Genomic DNA, 24,272 nt, shown 5'->3' with positions numbered 1-24,272 from the left:
CAGTTGACTGCGTGGACTCCCGCCCCTTTTCAGAAGAAAAGCTTTTGGGCGCGTGGAGGACTGTTCACTGTGCCCAACGTGCCATAATATCACTTTTTAACTTTTAAGTGAGACTGGTTTAGACGATCACCTCTAGAAGCTGTGAGACGTGCAGTTAGTGCGAAATGTGTTTGCGCAATAACTTTTTGTGACAAGATTACTTTTTGCATGGACAAGATTGCTCTTACGTTTATTGCGTCTACAGTGCGCATCCGCATATAGGACAACGTGTATATAGTATCTCATTGTACTATATCATAATCACCCGCCACCTACCTTTCCCTGTATTTCCCACTTCCCCTTTCCCTAGTGAGGAGTAGCAGGCAAGAGGCACACTCTCCAGGCCGACCTCTCCTCCTTTCTCTTCATTAAAATCTACTCCTCCTCCTCCAAGACTCTCTCGTCGAGGTTGCATGGGGCTCTGCGGAGCTCCGCCCTCGACGACCAAACCTGGATGACCCAGCACGCCCGCGAGGCAGCAGCGAGGCAAGCCCTCGACGTCCCTTCGTGGGAGGCTTAGGCCTGGCCATCGTAAAGTGCTGGTTCTACAATAAAAGTTCATTCCTCCTCCATTCATTAATAAAGTTTCTTCTTCTTCTTCTTCCTTGGTCCATCGCCTGCAGTGGTGGCACGTGCCATGCTTCTCGAAGACATAGAAGCAGAAGAAGAATACCGCCATCGGAGAAGGACAAGACAACACACCTCAAGAAGGAAATCCACTCCAATTCCGATAATGCCTGCTTCCCTCTTGGACTCTAGGAACTGGGTCAGGGGTCTGACCCTCGCTTTCACGGTGAGAACTGCACGATGATTCACCATAACGTACGCTCGAAGATTAGCAGGGCACTTGTCGAAAAAGATAATCTAAGCCATGGCGTAGCGTCACGCAGTGTTGAGTGAATCGCGTCGAGTCCTCTGTGCCCCCGGTGTTAGCCCTTTCTCCGCCGACGTAATTCATTGCGTTAGCATAGGAGTGTCAATGCTGAAAAAAAAAATGGCTGTGGCTTAGCTAAGGTTAAGCCCAGGATGCGAAGCATACTAGCCTTTATTTTAGTTGTTGAACCACTGTTTAGCCTGGTGAACTGCTGTTGCTTGGCTATACTTGGTTCGGCTAGACGAAGAAACAACTCATGCAGGCGAGCGCATGAGCTGAGACCCGGCTATGTAGCTACGCGGCCGCAATCGAGCGCACGAGTTGAGCCTCCGCTTTTGCAGCTGTTATGACGTCATATGGTAGCTACGCGGCCGCGCGCGGCGCAGCAAGGAAGAGCGTGGTTGTGCGGCTAGTATGCTTCGCATAAAAAATGTGTATGGGTGTAAAGCGTGGGAATCTGTTCACGTGTCAGAGGTAGGGAGGCGATGGAAGAGCGTAGAAAAGCGTGTATATGTATGTAGGCGAAGGGAACCTCTTCAGGCTACTGCCGTTGTCGCCGCTGTCGGTGTTGTGCTGCCCCGCTGTTAGACGGCGCGTTGATCGCATGCGCGCGGAATGTCAACGAGTTTGTCGAGAGAAGCCGAGTGCGTTTGGCTGCAAAAACGACGAAGCGGACGCAACGACAAAAATAACGTACAGCGCGAAAGACAAGGACTGCGAAGACGACCTACACAGCGCTGACTTCCAACAACATTTAATTGCGTTGCCACATCGGGTGTATATATACAAGAAAGGGCATGCATCGCCGGGACTGCGGCTGCGTGCCCCGCTTTGAAGATACTGAAATTTTAGCGAGACACAGCTCGCAGCTCACTCGGGAAATTGTGGAAGCTGATTTCATCGGGAAACTTGGTAGTAATTGCGTTAGTGCCCCCTCTATCGCGCTGACCCCTGGTGAAGTCACGTATCTAAACAGATAGAAATCGTAATGTATATTTTTTTTCTTATTTTTCTGGTGACCATGCTTTTAGTTCATTGACTTGCTGTTAGAACACCCCATGTGACTGCCTTTCATTTTCTGCGCATGCCCTTTCTTGTATGTATACACACGATGTGGCAACGCAATTAAATGTTGTTGGAGGTCAGCGCTGTATATGTCGTCTTCGCAGTCCTTGTCTTTCGCGCTGTACGTTATTTTTGATCATGGATTACCAGCTAGCTCAAGCAACCACCCTAGTGCAACGACAAAGTCCCGCTCAGTCGGGGATCCGTGGCGGAGCTGCAGGGCAGCGTTTCTGCCTTCCTCTGCTGGCACGAACTTTGGGCGCCACACCTTTCCCGCTGAGCTGTTGTTTGTATAACACTCGGCTGAGCGTATAACAGACGGTACACGCGGAGCTCACGCTATAGTATATTTCAATGGGCGCCGACTATGGCAAGCGCTATGGGAAACGAAACTGAACGCGTCTATCCACTTTTATATGCATCCATTTATAGTAATTTACAGACTAACTGTAACCAGACTAGATGCGCTGCCCACGACTTTGTTCCCCTATAGCGCGCTAATTATGAAATTTGTATTTGTTAATCGTTAACCGCGCTGGATTCGCTGCCAGTAACAGTTTACACCATGTAAATCGCCATGTAGTTATGGAATATTGTCTCCAGCTTTCAAGGCAATTGGAAGGAATATTTTCACTCATGCATCAACATATTCATACTCGTTAGCTACGTTAGCTACGTTAGCTGTGTCCATTAAAGCTTTTCTTTTGGATTAGTCCTAATTTACTCGATGTTCTGTATTTGTTTTTACAGCCTTTCTTCCTGAATTTTCCATTGGCTTACGTGTACTTGATCTGATACGTTCGTATTGTATATAATAATATTGCTTAACCATCTTGTATTCATTTGCCTAAGCTGCTTGCGTTTGTTCATTGAATTACTTTCTAATCTGCCTGTTTAGTTGTCATAATTGCTGTTTACGGTACCATGGTCCAGTCTCCGATTTTCGCAATCTTTACTAATTTACCTGTGTTTTGGACTTTCTGAATCTAACGAAGGAAAACGATGTCATTTGATATGATTTGACCCCTAACTGAGCAGGGGCGGTATTTTCTGTCGGACGCGTCAGTGACTGGGGCGACAGCGCTTCTCGCGCAAGACTTGCTTTGCTCATCTCCGCTCTATACGTTGCAACGACGATGCTCTTCGTCGGGCGGGAAATGGAGAGTGCCAGGGATTTGACATAAGTGACGCTCACTTTACATTTGAGTTAAGGCAGCCAAAGCATCACTGTAGCCTGTCAGTTATCTTGTGCTTAACTTGTACGTCAGGGTCTTTTTCTTTTTAGTTTTCTTTATTTGTGCATCGCAGCTCGTTGATATGCCATGGCAGGTCACGCAGTATTTTGCTCCCCATGCTCCTTATAGGTGGTGATGGTTCTGGCCCTGGGGATACAGATGACCTTCATGTACAGGATGGCGATTCTGAGCGACGCAAATAGTAAGCACATGTAGCGCCACCACCCCTTCTACTATGACTACTACTACTACTAATAGTACTACTACTACTGCTGCTACTATTACTATTACTACTATACTGCCTACTACTACTACGAATACCAATAACTACTACTAATACAAATAATTGGCGCGAAGCACGCCCGCATGTCTGGATCTCCTGGGGCTTCAGCTCTGTTCTGATGGCGGCTAACATCGGGTTCATCATCACTTGGATGGTCGCCGCAGCCAGGGTGCGTATACCGCTATGGAGAAGCATGAATTCACGATGAACTGGTACAACAACAAGAACAACAACAACAAAAACGCGGTCATACCAAACAAGTACGACTATGACACCACCAACAATAACAACATGCCGACCCGCCCCGATGGCTTAGCTGATATGGAGTAGCGCTGCTAAGCGCGAGGTCGCAGGATCAAATCCCCGTGGCGGTGGTTGCGTTTAGATGGGTGCGAAATGCCAAAAACGCCCGTGCCCCATGCATTGGGGGCGCGTCAAAGATCCGGAGTCCTGTACTACGGCGTGCCTCTTAATAAGATCGTGGTTTTCGCAAGTAAAACCCCAGAATCATTTCATTCACAACATGCGGATAGAAACAAAGTAGATCATATCGTGGTATGACCTCTATATGACCAGCGTACCCGTGGCACTTTAGGCAACCTGGAGAGATATCCCCAGATAAAAAGCGGTCTTAAAATGCATACCGATCCCGAAGACAGCGCAGATAGAAAAAAAAAAATAGAGCAGTCCGGCGCTTATGCTAATCCCCTTACCCGAGCGGCGACGGATAGATTGCCGCGCACAGTGCGCATGCGCCATTCTCGCCACCAACTCTCTCTCAGGTAGGCACTCTTTGATCGTTATAAAGTATAGGCTAAACCACTTTCCAACTTTTTTTTTTTACTAGACCATAATATCATGGACATCTGAGAGTAGGATTACGTGTCTGCCCTGCACTATTCTTTTTTTATTGCGATAGCAATTATGTCGACACTCCAGGCTAATTTCCGCCGTCGCCGTGGTGTTCCTTATAAAGAGCAAGCGCGACAGCATCACGGTCGCGCGCCGTTTTCTGTAGGCGCGAGCGAAGGTTGCGAGGTCGAGACGAAAAGGATGGTGGCCTGATGCAGCGATGTCTTCTTGCGCTCCCAAGGGACGAAATCATGGACGGTGCGCGCTGTCTTCTGACGATCGCAAGGCGAGAAGCGGGGAGATGTGCGCGCGATAGCGCGGGTGTGGGGGTGAAAGGTGGCAGGTTAGTGCGTATATCCGCTCCTACTCCAGCTGCGGTGGCTTAGCAGCAGCCGCAGACGTCCTATCTTAGAGACAATCTGTCGTGGGTTATAGAAGGCTAGCCGACCGAAGATAACTGATGGCTTTGTGCGTGCTGTGTTCTCGTGCGCCTCGTTTGCGCTGAAGTGAGAGGCAACATGAAGATGAGTTCGCTCACCTCTGTTGCCGCTCTTCATCACGCCAGCGTTATGATCGCGAGTGTCTGCGGTCAATGAGTGAGATATAATCGTGTTTGCCTGTGCGTGCGTAACAACGTACTTGTTAAATTAGCTAGTAAGCGATTGCTTAGAGCAGTTTATGCAGCTGATAAAACGACGGATCAGGACTAACCTTACGTGTTCGGAATTCGTGGTTAAAAGGTAAACAAAAACCCGGGGCACTTCGCCGACCAAATAAAGATTTTAAAGAAGAGAAGACGTTTCCCCTCCCACACGGGAGCCTTGTTCACAGGTAAAATAAACAAAGGTGTTCGAGCAGCTCGCTTAAATAGTCTTGAATACCTGACGCAGGCAGAGCGCATACACTGACGGCAGATTGCCATTGCTCCTGTTCAGATGTGTGTGGGGTAGTCTGAATCGTGAGCGACTCAAGATAAAGGCGTCGAGATGGCCCTTTTTCCCTGGCAGGGACACGTGCCTTCCCCCAGTCGATTGCGTGGCCGCTTGAAGCGGCATGCTCAGCCATTCTGTCAGCTCAGTTCCGGAAGCGTCACCTGTTATTTCAAGATTCTTGTCGCAGGAGCATCGCTATTCAATATGAGCCGGGGAAGGATGCTAAGTTACCTCTGGCCATATTTGCGCGCAGGACAACGTGCGACGGATGCGCATAGGCCTCACGGGCGTTTCGGTGCGGCTCGTGGGCACTGCCATCTACATCATCATCAGCCGAGTCGAGGCCGGGCTATCGGTGAGACATTAAAGGCTACGCTACGCATCGCTGAGCTGTTCTGCTGTCTAACCGCCGAGAAATCCTGTTTCAGAAGCAGACCGCTTCCGAAAGGGTCGCCGCAGTTATGCACATGGGAGAGGTAAGCGATCAAAATCCGTCTCGCCATGGTGTAGCATCTGGGGAATACGGCACAGTCGCACTGTCAGGACACAGAGCGAAGTCGAAAAGAAAAAAAAAATGAAACGATAAAAATGTGAATGATGGATTGCCAGTAGAAGCGCGGTGGTAGATTAGAAAAGTTGGATAAGCCTTGCGCTAAACATGTGAAGGGGAGTAGGACAAGTTAAGGTTACACAAGTTGGCGAGAAATGTATGCATGTTGCAAGCGGCTACCTTCTCTTCCCGAATGGTCCCACAGCATGGAGCGACCAATGTCGATTCACATGGGCCGCAAAACTTTAATCAAAACGCGCCAAAAAGAAGAAAAAAATTGACCGCAAATTTACGACAGCGTTCACGGAAACTTGGCCTCCGGGATAAGGCAACGCAACCAGATCCCAGAGACCTATGATGGCAGGTACAGAGCTTCCTACGGAATTCACCAGACGAAAAGCTGGCGTTAGTGTCCTAGAAAACTGCGAGCAGAGCGATTTATCCAGCAATGGGGATGATGCTTAGCACCACAGCCTGCTATATACATGGCTGTGCCTGTTGGACGACCGCAAAACGGCCGGCATCTATGGAAACACCACATACGTAGCGTTAAAAACAGCATATTGAGGTCGATTAGGATAGCAATAGGGGCTTGTTGGTACGGAATATCTCATTTTGTTATAGCGCAAGCTCGACACGTACAACAGAAGGCACATCTGACGCACACAGCGCTGTGTGTATCAGATGCGTCTTCTGTTGTCCGTGTCAAGCTTGCGCTATAACAAAATAAGCATATTGAGGGTAGCGGCGATCATCACCAGGCGCTAGGCGACCATGTTACGGCGTTGCCGAAGAGTATAGCGCCAGAAGGCGGCAAAATTTGTTTGTACCCTTCGCATAAGAATGGTTTCGAGCGGCGGAAGTTTCTACAGCGGCCGCTCTTTATTGATTCGTTAATGTTTCGGAAAGCAGAAGTATCCGGGCGCTATTTTATTGATGCACATTCTTTTTTTGCCAGCAGCGAGCACAGAATGTAAAAAATGGCTGTGGCTTAGGTAAGGCTAAGCCCAGGATGCGAAGCATACTAGCCTTTATTTTAACGCGACAGCGTTAAGGAGCTCGTGTCGCAGAAAAGCCGGTGTCGTCGGCGTCGGCTCAGGCGTGCGGCGCTTGCTCAGGCGCACATTTCGTTGTCGCGCCGAACGCTGCGTTGCTCGACGCTCACCGCGTCCGATGCGGGGCGCGTAGTCGCTGCGCCGTAGCAAAGCCACCTAGAAACAGTCTCTGTAGCACGCCGCAACCTTCGCTTCTCATTCCAACGAGCAGCTCTGTCTCCAGGAGGCATCTCACCTCGTGAGTGTCTAGCAGAGGCAAGCGCAGCTGCTTATATACCGCCGCGACGGCGCGAGTTGGAGCCCCGTTTCTCCTCTGTCGTGACGTCACGGTGCCACGTGGTATTGAAGGGACACCGCCGCGCCTGAGGAGCTGGGTTGAGCTCTAGTAATATGCTTCGCATAAAAGTGTACTGGGGACAACTCTACGTAAGTGGCGCCACCGCCATACTTCAAACGACGGCCGCTTTCCATTGATTAGCCGATGATCCGGCAGGTGCAGAAGTGTATACGGGAGCCTGTGTTAGTACATGGAATTTCCTAAACTTCATCCTTCTGGCTTCAAACGGTTTTGCGACTTTTGAGAGCTGCGACGCTCAAGAAATTGATGCATATAAACGTCATGATTGACGACGATCATGCGCATACACGGAGTCTTATTGACTTCTGCATTCAGAAAAATGGGATTGCTTCGCAATTTGGACTAACAAAGCCAGATAAAGCGTAGTTAATGGAGGGGCTTTAGTGGGTATGCTATCCATCGGTGAAGCCTGCGAAGGACAAGGCCGGTCCGCTCCACGAAGCAAGGCCAGACAGGTGCGTATGAGCGCGGGCGTGCAAACTAACCCTGCCGTGCAAAATGCAAACGCTGCTATTCGGTGCAGTACATTCGGGGCGCTATTCTGGACATTCCGCCGTTTTCTTCGATGCGTGAGGTAGAGGCGACGCGAATAAAATGGCGCTGACGGCCCCATTTTGCTTGCGTAACGTGACGCCAAATTGACGTTTTGCCTAACAAACTGAAATGAAGCCACTGAACGTAAGGTTCTCGGTGAAGCAAAACAGTTTTCCTTCGCAGTAAAAATAAAGAAGCTATAGCTCAAAGCGCATGATTATTCCGTCGAAAACGCTTCTCGCTTCCGTCGTCTGCTGCGTACAAGTCGTCGTCTGCTTCATTCGTTAGGATGCGTGTCCCCGGGAAATGGAATGAATCCTCGTACGTTGGCGCCGACGCGCTTGTTTTCTGCCTTGTTACATCATACGCGACGTACGAGTAGTGATGCGCGCACGTTCTAGGCCACGTTATCGCTGTTTCGTGAGACGCAAGTGACTCAGCCCGATTCGGATGACTGAGAAAGGGCGAATATCACCGAAAGCGTTGCCCGCGCCAGAGATATCTACTTGCACGAGGCAAGCGCCGGCACTGCCATCTCTTGTCCACTTCGCTGGTTACTCGCACCGCGGGAGGAAACTTCACGGCGCCGCCTTACGTACATTCCTTTATTTATAAATTAAAAAACAACGTTGTCATAACTTCGAACTGTGCGAAAAGGCATTAATCTTGATTACAATATAAACGCAGCAGTGCAAAGTGCACACCGTTACAGAAAGTCTGCTATGTTCAAGCATTATGATTTCGTTTATAAGCGTTCTTTTAAAAAACGATGGCCGAAAACACAAACGCCAACACCACCCGAGAGCGATGCAAATACCATGAGCACGCGATATGAACAAAAGATTTTCATGGCGCCAAACGACGGGGAAAATGTGGCGATACGCATTCCTCTCGGCCGCCATTGCATATGGCTGCTCATTAGCATAAGTCGCGCGGCTCGTCGCACCACAAATTATGGCGGAATATCTCTGCAATGGCGGCCCAGCTCAAGTTAAAGTTAAATTCGACGTTTCGCAACGTCGAATTGACGTTTACGAAACGGCCCTTCCTGTGACGCTCCCCTCACCATATTCCTTCAGCCAATCAGCAAGCTGGCATGGCGCATGTCTTGGATCGCGACCACATATTCGCGAAGTTGCAGATGCATTGCAGTGGCCACCGCTCACTTTTGTTTTGAAGCGCTAACGGCGCAGTATAGCTGCCAAGTACCAACAGAGTGCATTAGTCTACAAAATTTCTAGCTCCACGTCACGTTTCGTCATCTTGATGAAAACGCAATAATGCATTTTGCAAAACTTCCGTTTCCCGGGACAAATTTCAAGGCGCGCGAGCTCTCCACAACCAATCTGAGAGTCAACATGGCGGATAATGGCGGCCGTGCAGCCACCATGCGTGTCGAGCATCCAGGGTGTCGAGAATAGCGCCCTCGTTCTGCTACACTCTAAGAACAGTTTACACCCTTTGGTTGCCCCTTCTGCCACACAAAAATAATCGTCATCTGCCTTGATGCGTTTCCTTTCTTTATCGCCGCAAGCCCGGAACTTTCCAGTGACGAACGGCACGCGCGTTATCAGAAGAGGCACTCCAAAGGGTGTAAACTGTTCTATGCTGATAACGCGCGTGCCGTTCGTTACTGGAAAGTTCCGGGCTCGCAGCGATAAAGAAAGGAAACGCATCAAGGCAGATGACGATTATTTTTGTGTGGCAGAAGGGGCAAGCCAAAGGGTGTAAATTGTTCTTAGAGTCTACACTCTTAGGCAAAGTTACACCCTTTGGCTTGCCCCTTCTGACAACGCGCGTGCCGTTCGTTACTGGAAAGTATCGGGCTCGCAGCGTTAAAGAAAGGAAACGCATCAAGGCAGATAACGATTAATGTTGTGTGGCAGAAGGGGCAAAAGCCAAAGGGTGAAACTTTGTCTAAGAGTGTACGCGTAGCGTGTAGGTATATACGGCGCGGTCGCCGCTGTTGTGTCGCGAGGTGCCGATCCTCTGGCCACTGCGGCTCGCCGAGGACCCAATCGCGGTTCGCTCCCGTTTGGCGCCGCGTCGTAGGCGCCCAAGTCGCAATCAGCGGCGTCTACGTGAACCGCCGAATCGTCAAATTTGAACTGCGCGCCAGAGTGACTGTTCGGTACGCGGGGCGCTGTAGGGGCACCCATTTCCGCCGTAGCCTTGAAATTGCCGCCGAAGAAGGAACGGAGGCACCGCGAACGTTACGGTTGACGGCCAATCAACTCCGCTTCTGCTGAACGTACTTGAGAACTGATGTATAAAAGCCGACGCGCTTGACCCGCTGATCAGATTTCGGCGACCGCCGATCGTGTTCGCCGCTATCGTTGTGCTATACGTGTAGCCTGTTTTGTGGGCACAGGTTCGCCCAATAAAAGTTAGTTTTTTCGTTCACAGTATTGCTACTGTGTTCTTTGAAGTCACGACCACGCGACAATATAGTTCTGAGTACAATTTTCGGCCAGTTGTTTGTCTTGTCTGTGCTTGCCCCGTCTGTTGCGCTTCAGCACATTAAAAATATATGTATCGTTCTAAAATCGCTATCTTCACAACAGAGTCAGAAAATCAAACACAATATGATACCTAGAAACGCGCTGGTGTGATGACCCGTACACGGTCAGGCCGGACGCTTTCGACGAACACAGCGCCACCTTGATAAGATGGAGCGGGTGTGAAACTGCCGCCGGAGAAGGAACGGAGGCACCGCGAACGGTACGGTTGACGGCCAATCAACTCCGCTTCTGCTGAACATATTGAAGAACTTTTTCGCGGCGAAGTATAGTTCCGAAATAGCCTAATTTAACCTCGGATGCATTTCTCGACTTGGACAATAAAGAAGTGCACCCCTTTCACACTTTTCTGGGCGCGGTGCGTGCGAGGTGTGTTTTGTCGTCGGGTAACCCGCTTTGGTCGCCAATTCGCGGAGGTCGGCGAGCGGCCGCCGCGTTGCGTTGCCGAGTTCGAGGTCGCAGGTTCGACTCGGGCCGCTCTGGCTGCGGACCGATGGGCGCGGAATGCGAGAACGCTCCTCTGCCCTGCTCTCGGTGAACGCTATAAAGTACCCCAGGTGGTCTAAAATTAATCCGTACGTACTCCTTCACTACACGGTGCGCCTTGCAATCGTATCGTAGTTTTCGCACGTAAAACCTCTTCCCGCCCCCCCCCCCCCCTTTCTATATTGAGTTACGAACACAAAGCGGATGACCACTGTATCTGAGCGCGGCGGCCGCTTTTCGAAAGGATGGGGGCGAAATGCGAAAACGCGCGCGCCCCGTGCAATGGGGGCACGGTAAAGATCCTCGGGTCTCAGAATCAATCCAGAGTAAACCACTACAGTGTGCCTCATAATCAAATACTGGTGTTGGCACGTAAAACCCCAGAATTTGTTAATCGCGCATGCCTTCCGTAGAGTCGGGTGGCCGACTGGCTCGGAGTCTTCTGGCGCGCAGAGAAGCAATGTTTCGTGCTATATATGGTAGCAATAGCAATTGCCGGTTTCTTAAAAAGAAAGAAAACACGAAAAGACGCCATAACCGAATAAATATACCGCTGACCGTACTGCACCTAATTAGCGCAAACTGTTCGCACCTCAACAGCTGTCAGCAGCGGTGAGAGGGCAGTATACCGCGTAAGGGCATTTACATTTTTGGAAGGTACTTAAGGGTGCACATCAGTCTATGGCTCGCAGCCTTACACCCGCAAGGGCGTAAACGTGCGAGTAATAGACAGGATCGAAGAACCCTTATGGATGTAAGTCGGTTTACTGTGTGTGGCAGTAATTGGACAGGGAGACAGGATAGCAGAGTGCGATAGCGACTCTCGTACACGGCTTGCATCTATCTCCCTGCAAGTTCCTCTCCGCTACGCTTATTTACAGTGCAATATGATTACCAACGCCTTGTGCAGTCACGTCGAGTTGCGGGGCACTTCACAAAAAAAAAGAAAGCTTGCCTATTGGTAGAAACACAGAGACAATTTTCTCGCAAGTACTAATCAAAATGACGTCACTTATACAAAATATGGCCCCACTTTTTTTTCTTTTTGTGCGAGGAAGTGTCACTCTCTGCGCATAGATGGCGCTAAGCCCCATTAAACTCTGATGTACCGCCACGTTTTGAGCACACGGGCATCTAAGCATCGCTGTACCGCGATTACACACCTTCGCGCGACCATAACCAAGAGTGGACAACTGTCCATTAACTACGCCACGCACAGCACAGTGAGCTTTGACATCGCAATTTTGCGTGATGGTATGAACAGTGACGTACATTCCCAAGTGCAGCCAATGAAAGCCGAGTTCAGGCGGAAACGACATGCACCGCCTTCCAAAATCGAGTCACGCGGGGAGAACACCCGCTCCATCCTATCAAGGTGGCGCTGTGTTCGTCGAAAGCGTCCGGCCTGACCGTGTACGGGTCATCACACCAGCGCGTTTCTATGTATCGTATTGTGTTTGATTTTGTGACTCTGTTGTGAAGCTAGCGATTTTAGAACGATATAGATATTTTTTATGTGCTGAAGCGCAATAGACGGGGCAAGAAAAGACAAGACAAACAACTGGCCGAAAATTGTACTCTTCCTTAGAACTATGTATATATTGGTCGCTTCGATACGCGCGGTTACGCAGAGAAGAAAGCAAGTCTGAGGTTTTGGAAACTGTAGAATATTTGCAGCGGCACCAGTACATTCTTCTTTCTCCCTCTTCTTCGGGCAACTTTTGTTGCGCAAGAACGGTTTCCAATTTTGACGGTTTCCTAGACCGCCAAGCTTCAAGCTTACCAGTGAATTTAAAGCGGCTTTTTCAGCATCGGTAAAACAACAAACGCCCATAAATTACGTGATGATGATCATTGATGATTCGCAGTGGCAGATGTTCTACAAATCCCTCACTAAAAATAGCACGTGACATGTCCGCTTGCCCGCCGCGGTATGCTCGGGCCCAGAAATCTCCATAGTGAAACGGTGCGAAAAATGGCTGTGGCTTAGCTATGGTTAAGCACAGGAGAACATTCATTTGGGCTAGATGGTGCATACTTGAATTAGGAAGGAACAGCGCCAACTAAGACGAACACAAGAGGGGAGAACGACACAGTAAGCCCAAGATGCGAAGCATACTAGCCTTTATTTTAGTTGTTGAACCACTGTTTAGCCTGGTGAACTGCTGTTGCTTGGCCATATTTGGTTCGGCTAGACGAAGAAACAACTCATGCAGGCGAGCGCACGAGCTGAGACCCGGCTATGTAGCTACGCGGCCGCAAGCGAGCGCACGAGTTGAGCCTCCGCTTTTGCAGCTGTTATGACGTCATGTGGTAGCGACGCGGCCGCGCGCGGCGCAGCAAGGAAGAGCGTGGTTGTGCGGCTAGTATGCTTCGCATAAAAAGTACCTCAACAAAATGAATGCCCCATTGGTCCTCGCGATTGTCACTGAACTCCGATTCAAGTAAATTACGGCCAGACAAAATAAAACTAAAAGAATAAACTGTGGTATTTCGCGCCGAAACCACAATCTGAATATGAGGCACACAAGTATGGGATTGGCCACATCAGTCTTCCTTGTGTATTTGTTCAAGGAGAATAAAAATTCAATTCAACTCAATTCAATTCAATCTCAGCGCGTGCAACGCGACATAGCCACTTGAGCTACCGCGGTGGGTTGCCAGACAAGTGCCGATGCATGCTGCCTGAAACACGCTTGTGAACACGTGCACGAGAAAAGAAAAAAAAAGTACAAACGCCAGCACTGAGGATGTTGGTGCAAGTGTCCGACAGTGCGGTGGTGCCTTTAAGGCAACGATGGCCAACCAATTGCCCCAGCGATAAATCTCCTCAGAATATGCTTCAGCCTTGGGTGTAACAATTTCATTCTCGCTTCATTTAAAAAATTAGCACTGTGCCTATACGTGTTGACGATATACCTGTCCCAATGCTTTTCGTAGGCTGATTTAGTATTTTTGCATGTCAACAGTTTCTGTTGGGGAGCCTATGGGTGATTCCAGCTGTGATCATGTTTGGGATAGAGGTGAGTCCTTTGTTTTTGCTGTTCTCTCTGTTACTTTTTTTTTTTTTCGTGCTGAAAAAAGAAAGTCGCTCACATTCGACTCCACCGATACGTTCGCTTCTCGAAGCACAGACGATAACAGAAATTCGCCGCGCTTACATGCACTCGCGTGTAGCGGTAATTCGGGCGTACGCGCAGGCATGGACCTTTAAAAATAGATAGCCATTCACTGAATGCTATGACTGCAATTCACTCAAGCGTGGAGGACGTTCCGCGTTACCGAATACGCGATGATCATTTTAAGTTCAATAATATCATTCCAGTTCTCGAGCTATAGATTAATCGGGGAGAGGCGGACGTTATGCTTGCACGAAAAAAAAAAATCAAACGCGTATTCAGCTAATGACACGAAATGCACTGATTAACTTCCTGATTAACAACTTCGCGGCATATGTCGCAATTGACGAAATGTATAGCCGCCGAGTTTGAAAGGCGTATCCCACTTGGAATGAACTTCCAGAATGACACCAGTTTGGTGATATGTCCCATCAAACTCGCCGATAAAAATGCACTGCTTTTACACTTAATTTATTTTTGCCAAAACGCCCTTTTATGCGTTCAAGCACAAGAATAACTGAAAGTAACTGGAACGCACCATCCATTTCGTTCCGCTCTTTGGGAAATAGTATACCTCGAAAAGGGTGTCATCCTGTAAATTCATTTTAAATTGATACACCTTGCAATTATTACATCGGCTGCCATTCGTAGCTTGCAATATGGGCCGTAAATTGTAGTTAATTAAGAACTTAATTATTGAATATTGTTTCCTTAGTTGAATATGTGTTTTCACTCGTGTAAAGTACGCGTCTTCCAAAAATCCAGCTCAAGGACAGGAATTGCGCCACCTGACACAGGAAGGACCGCGCGACATCTTGACAGACAATGTTTGCTGGTGAATCTAAACACATCGTGCTTGTTGGACGACAAGGCAGCAGGTGGCACATCTTTCAATAGAGATATCAAGCATTATACAACTTCAAAAAAATATATTCCAACGCACTAAGAATAAATACTACGCTCTCGAGTCACGCTTGACTGGAGAGCGTAGCATTTATTTATTAGAGCAGAAAGACTTTGCCGAAAGTCTTTCGGCCAGCCTTTCGGTCCCAACGCGAGAGCGGCCCGCTTCGGGCTCGGAAACTAGCGTCACCTAGTGGACCATAATAAAGCTTTTTCCATCCATCCATTTCCACTCACGTAAGAATACAAGCAATAATCGCACATTACAATGAAAAGTTCAATACCACTTCCTCACTTATTTCATCCTTTTACATTTTCAATTTATATGGTGCAGTGTTTCATCAAATTCCTTAGAAATATCGGGGACATAATTCCATAGTTACCCGCCGTGGTTGCTCAGTGGCTATGGTGTTGGGCTGCTGAGCACGAGGTCGCGGGATCGAATCCCGGCCACGGCGGCCGCATTTCGATGGGGGCGAAATGCGAAAACACCCGTGTGCTTAGATTTAGGTGCACGTTAAAGAACCCCAGGTGGTCAAAATTTCCGGAGTCCTCCACTACGGCGTGCCTCATAATCAGAAAGTGGTTTTGGCACGTAAAACCCCAAATATTATTATAATTCCATAGTTAACACTCGTGGTTTGAAACATTCTGTTTTTCGTAGCGCACCATATTTTTTTTTACCAATACTTTAACATTTGAATAATGATAGCCTGTTACAACCACGCACTCAAAGAGTTCCTGTGCTGGAAGTATTCCTAGAATGTTATACTTTCTTCTCTGTCCGCTTATTCTTGTCCGGTTCCATAAGTTGTGCTATTCACAATTATTTTAACTACGAGATTAATAGCTTGTTCTTTATGGTCAGAACATGTACCATATCACCCCATACCTTATGCAATTACTGAAAACAAAGGTAACAGTACTATCACTTATATCTATGGAACCGTGAGTATACTCATGCGCCTCACTTTGGTGTCATTGTGCAAAGGAAAAAAAAAGAGCCATTGCTCTTTCCTGACGTGTCGTATCCACAGACGGCGCTATCTCCTGCCACGCATGACTGAATGGGAGCTAAATTCATGCCTTTCGCTCAGTGTTCAGGAAGACGTAGTTTGTAAGTAAACTCTAAGCAAGAAGTGAGAAGTTTCGGAATTTTGTATGCATATACACTGAAGTTACATCCTTAAGGAATGTGCTGTTTATAGGAGTGTACGTTTCAATAACATAAGCACTAGTAATTTAGAAGCAGACTGCCACACGGTAACTTATAATAGAAGTGCGCATTTTCACAATTCGGAATATTTATACAGTCGAACTCCGTTATAAGGAAATACTCAGGGGCCTCCGAAACCATGCGTTATACAGGTGGCTTCGTTATAGAGGTCGCCAACCGCAGAGCTCACGATAGAACTGGGAGAAAATTATTCTTTCGTGATTCAGGTGATTTCGTTCTAGAGGCGTTCGTTGGAGAGGCGCTAGACTGTAAACTGATGTTAGAAAGGTGTTGTTTATTAGAAGAATACAATTATCTGAGATAACTGCTATAAATCTAAAGGTAACATTTCTGTTGGGGCAATGCTGGCCTTTGTATTCGTATTCATCATGTCTGCAAACTGACCGTAACAAATAATGTGGAGCGCCACCTCTACGCGTGCAATGACTAAGGAGGGTTGTATACGGAATCCGAGCTGCTGAGCATTCGAAATGCATTCATTAATCCAGATAGTCTCGCTAGTTGCATCACACGTCCAAGAAAGATGACTTCGAGTACACTGAGCCTGCAGATTATAATGTGCCACAGTAACTGACGCCGTGAAATTGACCATAAACACAGTGTGAAGCGAAAATTCGGTGCTACAGCTTTAGCACTCCTGCCCAGTGTCACACACTCTCACGGGCTTGGATTTTCAAATTTAATTACGCACGCTAAGTTATCCACGTTAAATATAATACATAATGTTAAAAAAACAACCTCCAGCTGAAGTTTGGACGAGAACTGCGTATATGTTTGCTGAATACGCTCATCAGCACTCCACAAATGTAAAAACTTCATAGCCTTCACTGAACGCCGGTACAATTGAAAAATTTGTTAACTGAAGTGAAACATCACATGGAAATAAAAAAAAAAACTCAAGATGAAGTTATCGGAACAAAAAATAATGCGCAATTCATTTTATGAAGTGAATCCACTGCTGACGACGTTACAAAGAAACCTGCCTAAAGGCGTAAATAAATGTAGCTTTTGCATTTGGTTAGGTCTATTTCGGTACGCTGCGGTGCCCACTCACCTTCTGAAGCACTCGCGTGAAGTTTAGAGCACCACATTGCGGGCGCGTCCTCCATACAGCCTGCACGTGGTTGTACCTTTTTCTTTACTTATCTTTTACCGGGAAAGGGCATTCGTTCACGCACAAAGCCCAGTTGCTTGCACAGCGCTTTGAAACGACCCGCCCAAGACGCCCCGGTGGTTTGTTTTCGCAGTGTGGCTTCGTGGCCACAATGGCCAGTTACACCGAGAGCTGCAAGGCGGCGATCGACGCCAAGAAGGCGGAGGAGGAGGAGAAACCAAGAGAGAAGAGCGATGCCAACTCCTCCTCCTCCGGTGCCCCCCCAGCTGGCCCGAGCAACAACTGAGGACGCTGTACATGCATGTCAGAGCCGGTGGAGACGCCGCTGCTTCGACCGACGGCTGCTTCATATTTATTTCGGCTGGCACTTGCGCGAGAAAGCTTGCAGAGCACGACGGACGCGCGAGCAATTAAAGCGTGAATTGTTTCGACCTTGAAACCGACAGCTGAACATGAGTAAGCATGCGGTCGCCGAGGCGCGCCACAATGGGATACCGCCTGCTCGTGGCATATGCGAAGGAGGGCGTGGCTTCGTATCTTCTCGAATATTCGTGCATGTTATCGAGTAGACCGATCATCATTAGGGTGATAACTGTGACTCGTAACCTCAAAGGGGTATTGGTCACTAACTGTGCGGTGGAAAGACAGGTAAGTCGATTGATACTGCGAGGAGGGAAAATGAATATGCGAAAGGAAAGACGCATCAGAAAAGGAAAAAATGAACGAGAACGTGGCGTTAACGTAGAGTCAGTCTGATATAACATTCAGGCTCTGCATCTGCACCTGCGAACCGAAGCAAAATATTTACATTATTTACGAACTAATCCGTGTACGCTATCATTATCATTAACGTCATCGTCGCCGTCACAATCGCCATTATCGGGAGAAACGCCTTGATGTGAATGCATCAAACAGCCCGTTGAGCGAAAACGCCGTCATCTGTCGTCTGCAGTAGCGAAACGGCACCTAAATTCCCATTGGCTGTGACGCCATGTCACGGACGCCTGTCGATGTGGGCGAGTGAGCGCGACGGCGCACCAGCATTTGCGACAGCGCGCCAGGTGTTCCGTGAGGGGAGAGGGCATCTACGCGACTCTCTAGGAAGCCAGCGCGTGGCCCGTATCTATCTATCTATCTATCTATCTATCTATCTATCTATCTATCTATCTATCTATCTATCTATCTATCTATCTATCTATCTATCTATCTATCTATCTATCTATCTATCTATCTATCTATCTATCTATCTATCTATCTATCTATCTATCTGTCTGTCTGTCTGTCTGTCTGTCTGTCTGTCTGTCTGTCTATCTATCTATCTATCTATCTATCTATCTATCTATCTATCTATCTATCTATCTATCTATCTATCTATCTATCTATCTATCTATCTATCTATCTATCTATCTATCTATCTATCTATCTGTCTGTCTGTCTGTCTGTCTGTCTGTCTGTCTGTCTGTCTGTCTGTCTGTCTGTCTGTCTGTCTGTCTGTCTGTCTGTCTGTCTATCTGTCTGTCTGTCTATCTATCTATCTATCTATCTATCTATCTATCTATCTATCTATCTATCTATCTATCTATCTATCTATCTATCTATCTATCTATCTATCTATCTATCTATCTATCTATCTATCTATCTATCTATCTATCTATCTATCTATCTATCTATCTATCTATCTACTATCTATCTATCTATCTGTCTGTCTGTCTGTCTGTCTGTCTGTCTGTCTGTCTGTCTGTCTGTCTGTCTGTCTGTCTGTCTGTCTGTCTGTCTGTCTGTCTGTCTGTCTGTCTGTCTGTCTGTCTATCTATCTATCTAATCTCGCTCTGTCACTGACTTCCACTGGGATTAGCTGCTGCGCTCACCTGCGACCCTTGGTACCCACTACTGCTTCCTCGGTCGCTCCTCGCGCAGGACATCAGTGGCATGCGGCTTTGGCACGCCAGACTTCTGCTGCTGCTGCTGCTGCTTGATGGCGTGGGCAGCACGTACCCCTGCGGTACATTAATCGTTGCCTAAAATTCGAAGGACAGCTGAGCGGCGTTCAATTGAACATTAATGCTTTGGCGTGGGAGCGGCCCGCAGCGCGCTGAGTAGCGTAGCTCAGGACCTTCATTAAAATTTTGCATCCATCCATCCATCAAGAAGTCATAAGCAGTGTTTAGGTGTTCTCGGTTTTTGAAATCATCTGTTCACGTTTACAACAAGCCGTTAACAAAACAGAGGCATACCTCAAGACCTGTGGTCTCTCGTACGCACCCGAAAAACCAGACTTACTAACATTACGTAGAGAAAGCAAGGGAAGACCTCTCAAGGTCACCCCCGAATTCCAAGTGACTCTCAATTAGCGGAGTTACTATACCTAAGGTAGAGTCACTAAGAATCCTTGGCCTCGTCATATGTGACGGGGCCGAGTCGTGGACTCTTCCTAAGCTCCAAGAGACTGTCCTCAAAGTTTCTCGCCTGGTGAGACGGGTCGCACCGAGAGACATAGGCTAAAGGAACAGCATGCCTTGAAGATAGTACAAGCGCTTGTCATCAGCAGGGTAACCTACGGTGATGCCGTATACCTTAGACTCGAATGGGCTGAAGTGGAGAAGCTTAACGTACTAATAAAGAAAGCTTTGAAAATATTCTTTGGTTTCCCTGATAAAGCCTTGACAGAAAGACTGCGCCTACTTCACACCAAGAAAAAGTGCACTTTCAAGATTGTTTTCTCGTGCCTATAACTTGCGTTTTTAGGCCCATACAGAAGTGTATTTAAGCTAAATGTACACCCATCTGAAAGGGGGATTTTCTCTTTATTTCACGAATTCCATACAATGTACGCTTTCTCAGAAGCCAGGCTGCGTTTTACTTTTGCAGCGATATCTTTATTCCATCACTATTCTGATTTTTTGGTCGCGCCCCTTCGCTTTCCTGATGCTGACCCGCCGTGGTTGCTCAGTGGCTATGGTGTTGGGCTGCTGAGCACGAGGTCGCGGGATCGAATCCCGGCCACGGCGGCCGCATTTCGATGGGGGCGAAATGCGAAAACACCCGTGTACTTAGATTTAGGTGCACGTTAAAGAACCCCAGGTGGTCAAAATTTCCGGAGTCCTCCACTACGGCGTGCCTCATAATCAGAAAGTGGTTTTGGCACGTAAAACCCCAAATATTATTATTATTATTTCCTGATGCTGAGGCCACGGTTTCAGTGCTTCAGTTTGTCTATCATTTAGCACCACGGGGGAAAAAAAATTAAGCAAAGCTAGCGGCCTGCGGAAGGCGGGAAGAAGGGTGGAGAAGCACAGTTATGTCTTTCCACATTACAGCGTGGAGCTGAATGAAAGGGATCCGTAGCACAATAGTGACTGGGCTACAGCAGCCGATGCCGAACCTGCGTCGAATCGAACCTTTCCGTTTTGTTTCGGAGCGCCACGCAGTCCAACGCGTGCGTTTGTTCTTCGTGTCTGTCGAAACGTAATGTGATTAATCATTTGCGGATGACGGTACTCATAATTCTATATACAATAATAAAAAGCTATTGTATCGTCGCGCCGCGGCAGAGCTTTGAGCTCATGTTTACTGCGTCCTGGGTTCGAATCGTGTCCAGCAGTCTAAAGAAAAAAATATGCATTATAATACCGAGACCGATCAAGTTGTCCAGCGCTTTTTATTCTAAGAAAGACAACTCCCCAGCTCACGCGCGAAGAAGTAGAAGAACAGGGAAGATGACGATGTCTATGTGCGAATTAAAACGACGAAGTGCGTTAATAGTGCTTACAGTGTATTTATTTTGTGTTGCCGCATTATATTTTTTCTCGTTCGACTTCTGTCGTGCTTGTTTCACCACCACGCCTGGCACAGAGGGCTACTGCAAAGACGAGTGAAACGACCCGTTGCGTAGACAAGGGAGAATGGGGTTGGGGGCTTTAGGCACATACCGCTTCAGGGGCTGCAGGCTAATGAATACCGATGCGTTGTGTCATAACAGCGCATATACCGTTATGATGGGCCCCATCACTGTAGTGAGTGCCTTACGACGGGGCGCGCCGCCTCCGCAATGAATGCTGCGTCCTCGTTGCTAGGAGACTGCTTCACATGTCTGTCCGCAAGTTTACTCTGCGTGGAAAAGCGCAAGCCTTACTGCACGTCACATTGCACCGGCCCGGATGCTCAGGAGGGAGATCTCGTGCCTCAAGAACTACGATTGGCTGATGCGCGAAGATTCGCTGGCCGCCAGTGGCTGCGGGCTACTGGCAACGTAATGACTTTTGCATTCTTGATGAAAGCAGAGCATTGCGAACAATCGAACGCTTACGAATTGGCAGCTGAGCTATAAAACAACACCGAGCTGAAGCAACTTCGACAAATACAGTCATAAAAAGCAAAGGGAGGGTAGGAAAGAAAGAAAAAAAGCTATGTCTTTCAACTTCACCACCGGGGACGTGATGTACTTGACCTCTCCGGTCGATATCCATAAACTGCTCTGACCCTACGACGACGGTTCGCGCCATAATGACTTGGCGCGAACCGTCGGGAAGTTGTCGTTTATGGCTTTCTTACTTGCTTGCAACGTTAAAGAACCCGAGCATCTTTAAATTCTGCAACGTTTAGCGTTCGCACAAAACACACTTCTAGCACTCAGAGGCCCACAGGTACATTGGTACATACCCAGGGGCCCGGTAGCCCATACAGTGTCATCACATACCGAGTAGCATCAGTTGCACATACCCAGTCGCACCTTGGTTGCACATACATGCATGATACATACATACTCGGTGCACTTATATTTCGACGGCACGATCTTCAGGATCGTTCCACGAAAGAGGCTCAAACAGTCGAGAAACAGGCGCACCCTATACGGAAAAGTAAATGGAAACTTTCTTTCGAAGTCATTGCCTTTAAAATAAAGCTTCGAACAAACAAACGAACCGAAAGACCACCAGTAGAGTCCCAAGTGAGCTTACCTCAATGTAGAGATCGGCGGCTTTTACCTTACCCAGCTTATCTGGTCACCCACCACCCAGTAGCAGCACGGCGAGTTCAGAACTCCGGCGCATGGCGCCCAAGTAGGCGACTACCGTCGGCGAGGAAAATCGAAAATAAAGTTGTTTCCATCCATCCATCCATCTCCGCACCCCACGCAGAACAGACTACATCACTGCATGACTGCCCTATACAAAACATCATATTGCGAAAATTGCCATAGCACACTGGACGTACATCACTTGCTCTGGCCGTGTGGTCGGACCCACGCAAACAAGGATCAAGACTCCGCCAGGCTACAAGAAGCATTACGCAGCACTGACCTGGCCACGATACGGCCAGGGAGTTACAATTCCCGGTCCCAACGTGGGAGTAGCCCGCTCTATGGGACCTTGCGTCCCGTAGCTCGCAGGACCTTTCATTAAAGTTATTCAATCCACACAAAAAAAAAATCCATCTCCGCTGGATAACGCCATCAGGACGACGACGAAGACGGCGAGGACACAGGGTGGCTTTGCGCATACGTAAATGGCGCGACGCATTCAGGTCGCAATTTTGTGCGAACACGTCACCAGCTGCGTTTACGGAGTCACACGAGAAGTTACGGCTCCCTCTCGTGTCCCTCTGAAATCGAAACTTGTGCTCGTCGCCATAAGTCATGCGCTGAAGGAAACCCGGTTTCGTGCCGTGATGGCTAGGTCGTTAGCCAAGGCAAGACAAGATCCAAGATTCGTGTACCAGTGCTACATTAAAGCTTCAGTGCGGAGAAATTTCACTTACTCGGAACATTTCTGGCCAGGATTTCGAAGAAAAGGCAAAATGCACAAGATCGTGGAACGTTTCAACGAGCAAGGCAAACCGGTCGTTCAAGAAAAAAAAAAAAGAAAGGCAGAATGAGCGCATATCTTGGAGTTTACGTGTAACAGTGCTTTAATGAAGCGGTCAAAAGACAGAGAGAGAGAGAGAGAGATATGAAAAGGCAGGGAGGAAACCGTTGACAATTGTCTATGATTATTTTTTTTATTCACGGTTTTCTTCTGATTGCATTTTTTCGTCTCGCAAACCTTTTGCCTCCTAAGCTCCAACGTGCAAATTGTTAATTCCTTTGTTTTTATGCACCTAATTTAACCACTCGGTTCCTGGCCAATCCCCCACTGTGGGTATGCGCCACAAACACTCAGGACAACAACAACTAACGGCGATGCGTACAATTGCATTTTCTTTCTATCTAGCTTTCTTTCTTTTTTGTAAAATTTGTTCCGGCAAATTTCTACCGGAAAATGTTGGATTTAATCGCTTAACTGCGAATTCGTTTTCCCGCCGCGGTGGCCACGATTCTGCGAGGGCGAAAATCAGAAAAAAAAGAAAGAAAAAACGCTGCTGTATTTAAATTTACGCATACTTAGGGCATATCAAAGGCACATATTTATGCATATCACCGAACCCCACCTGGGGGAAATGAAAATCCGGAGCCGTCCACTGCGGCCTGCCATGCTGAAAATATGTGCAGTCTCGGGATGCTAACCTCCATAATTAAATTTTACCTCCTTGCCCTCCGGCAAGCCGAAGATGCCGTCCGAGTCCAAGGACTTTAAGCCGCCACCAGAGGCCACAAAAAAAAAAAACTGCCGGACCATTCATTTCCATATTTACAGACGTCTACGCTACCCTCAACTGCCGGTGCTGTGGCATTCACCCGGCTACGCTTCCGCATATGCTGTGGGAGTGCCCAGCACAGTACACACAGTCTAACACCACAACTCCCTCGTGACCCTGAATGTAGCGTCTGTCACACTCTCGAGACAATAGCTCACGTACTTTGCGTGTGCCCTCAATATGCGGCCGAACGAAGAAAACTCAAATCTACAGTTGACAGCTTGGACTCCCGCCCCTTTTCAGAAGAAAAGCTTTCGGGCGCGTGGAGGACTGTTCACTGTGCCAAACGTGCCATAATATCACTTTTTAACTTTTAAGTGAGACTGGTTTAGACAATCACCTCTAGAAGCTGTGAGACGTGCAGTTAGTGCGAAATGTGCTTTCGCATTAACTTTTTGTGACAAGATTACTTTTGGTATGTACAAGATTGCTCTTACGTTCATTGCGTCTACAGTGCGCATCCGCATATAGGACAGCGCGTACATAG

The 24,272-nt window shown here is 48.0% G+C and overlaps 1 protein-coding gene across 1 annotated transcript in view; it reads left to right on the top strand.

Annotated features, from left to right (window-relative positions):
- LOC139056272 (uncharacterized) overlaps nucleotides 1–17,594 on the top strand; it is a 30,386-nt gene extending 12,792 nt beyond the window's left edge. The window contains exons 4-10 of the mRNA XM_070534358.1: nucleotides 663–832; nucleotides 3,343–3,415; nucleotides 3,571–3,665; nucleotides 5,534–5,635; nucleotides 5,709–5,756; nucleotides 13,752–13,805; nucleotides 17,289–17,594. Of these exons, the coding sequence (XP_070390459.1) occupies nucleotides 663–832; nucleotides 3,343–3,415; nucleotides 3,571–3,665; nucleotides 5,534–5,635; nucleotides 5,709–5,756; nucleotides 13,752–13,805; nucleotides 17,289–17,441 (695 nt within the window). The 3' untranslated portion in view covers nucleotides 17,442–17,594. The remainder of the gene's footprint in view (nucleotides 1–662; nucleotides 833–3,342; nucleotides 3,416–3,570; nucleotides 3,666–5,533; nucleotides 5,636–5,708; nucleotides 5,757–13,751; nucleotides 13,806–17,288) is intronic.
- The last annotated feature ends 6,678 nt before the right edge of the window (nucleotides 17,595–24,272 follow it).

The sequence above is a fragment of the Dermacentor albipictus genome, chromosome 2, assembly GCF_038994185.2.
Source record: "Dermacentor albipictus isolate Rhodes 1998 colony chromosome 2, USDA_Dalb.pri_finalv2, whole genome shotgun sequence".
NCBI lineage: Eukaryota > Metazoa > Arthropoda > Arachnida > Ixodida > Ixodidae > Dermacentor > Dermacentor albipictus.
Note: the sequence above shows the minus strand (reverse complement) of the source record. Positions and strands in the feature narration are given on the sequence as shown.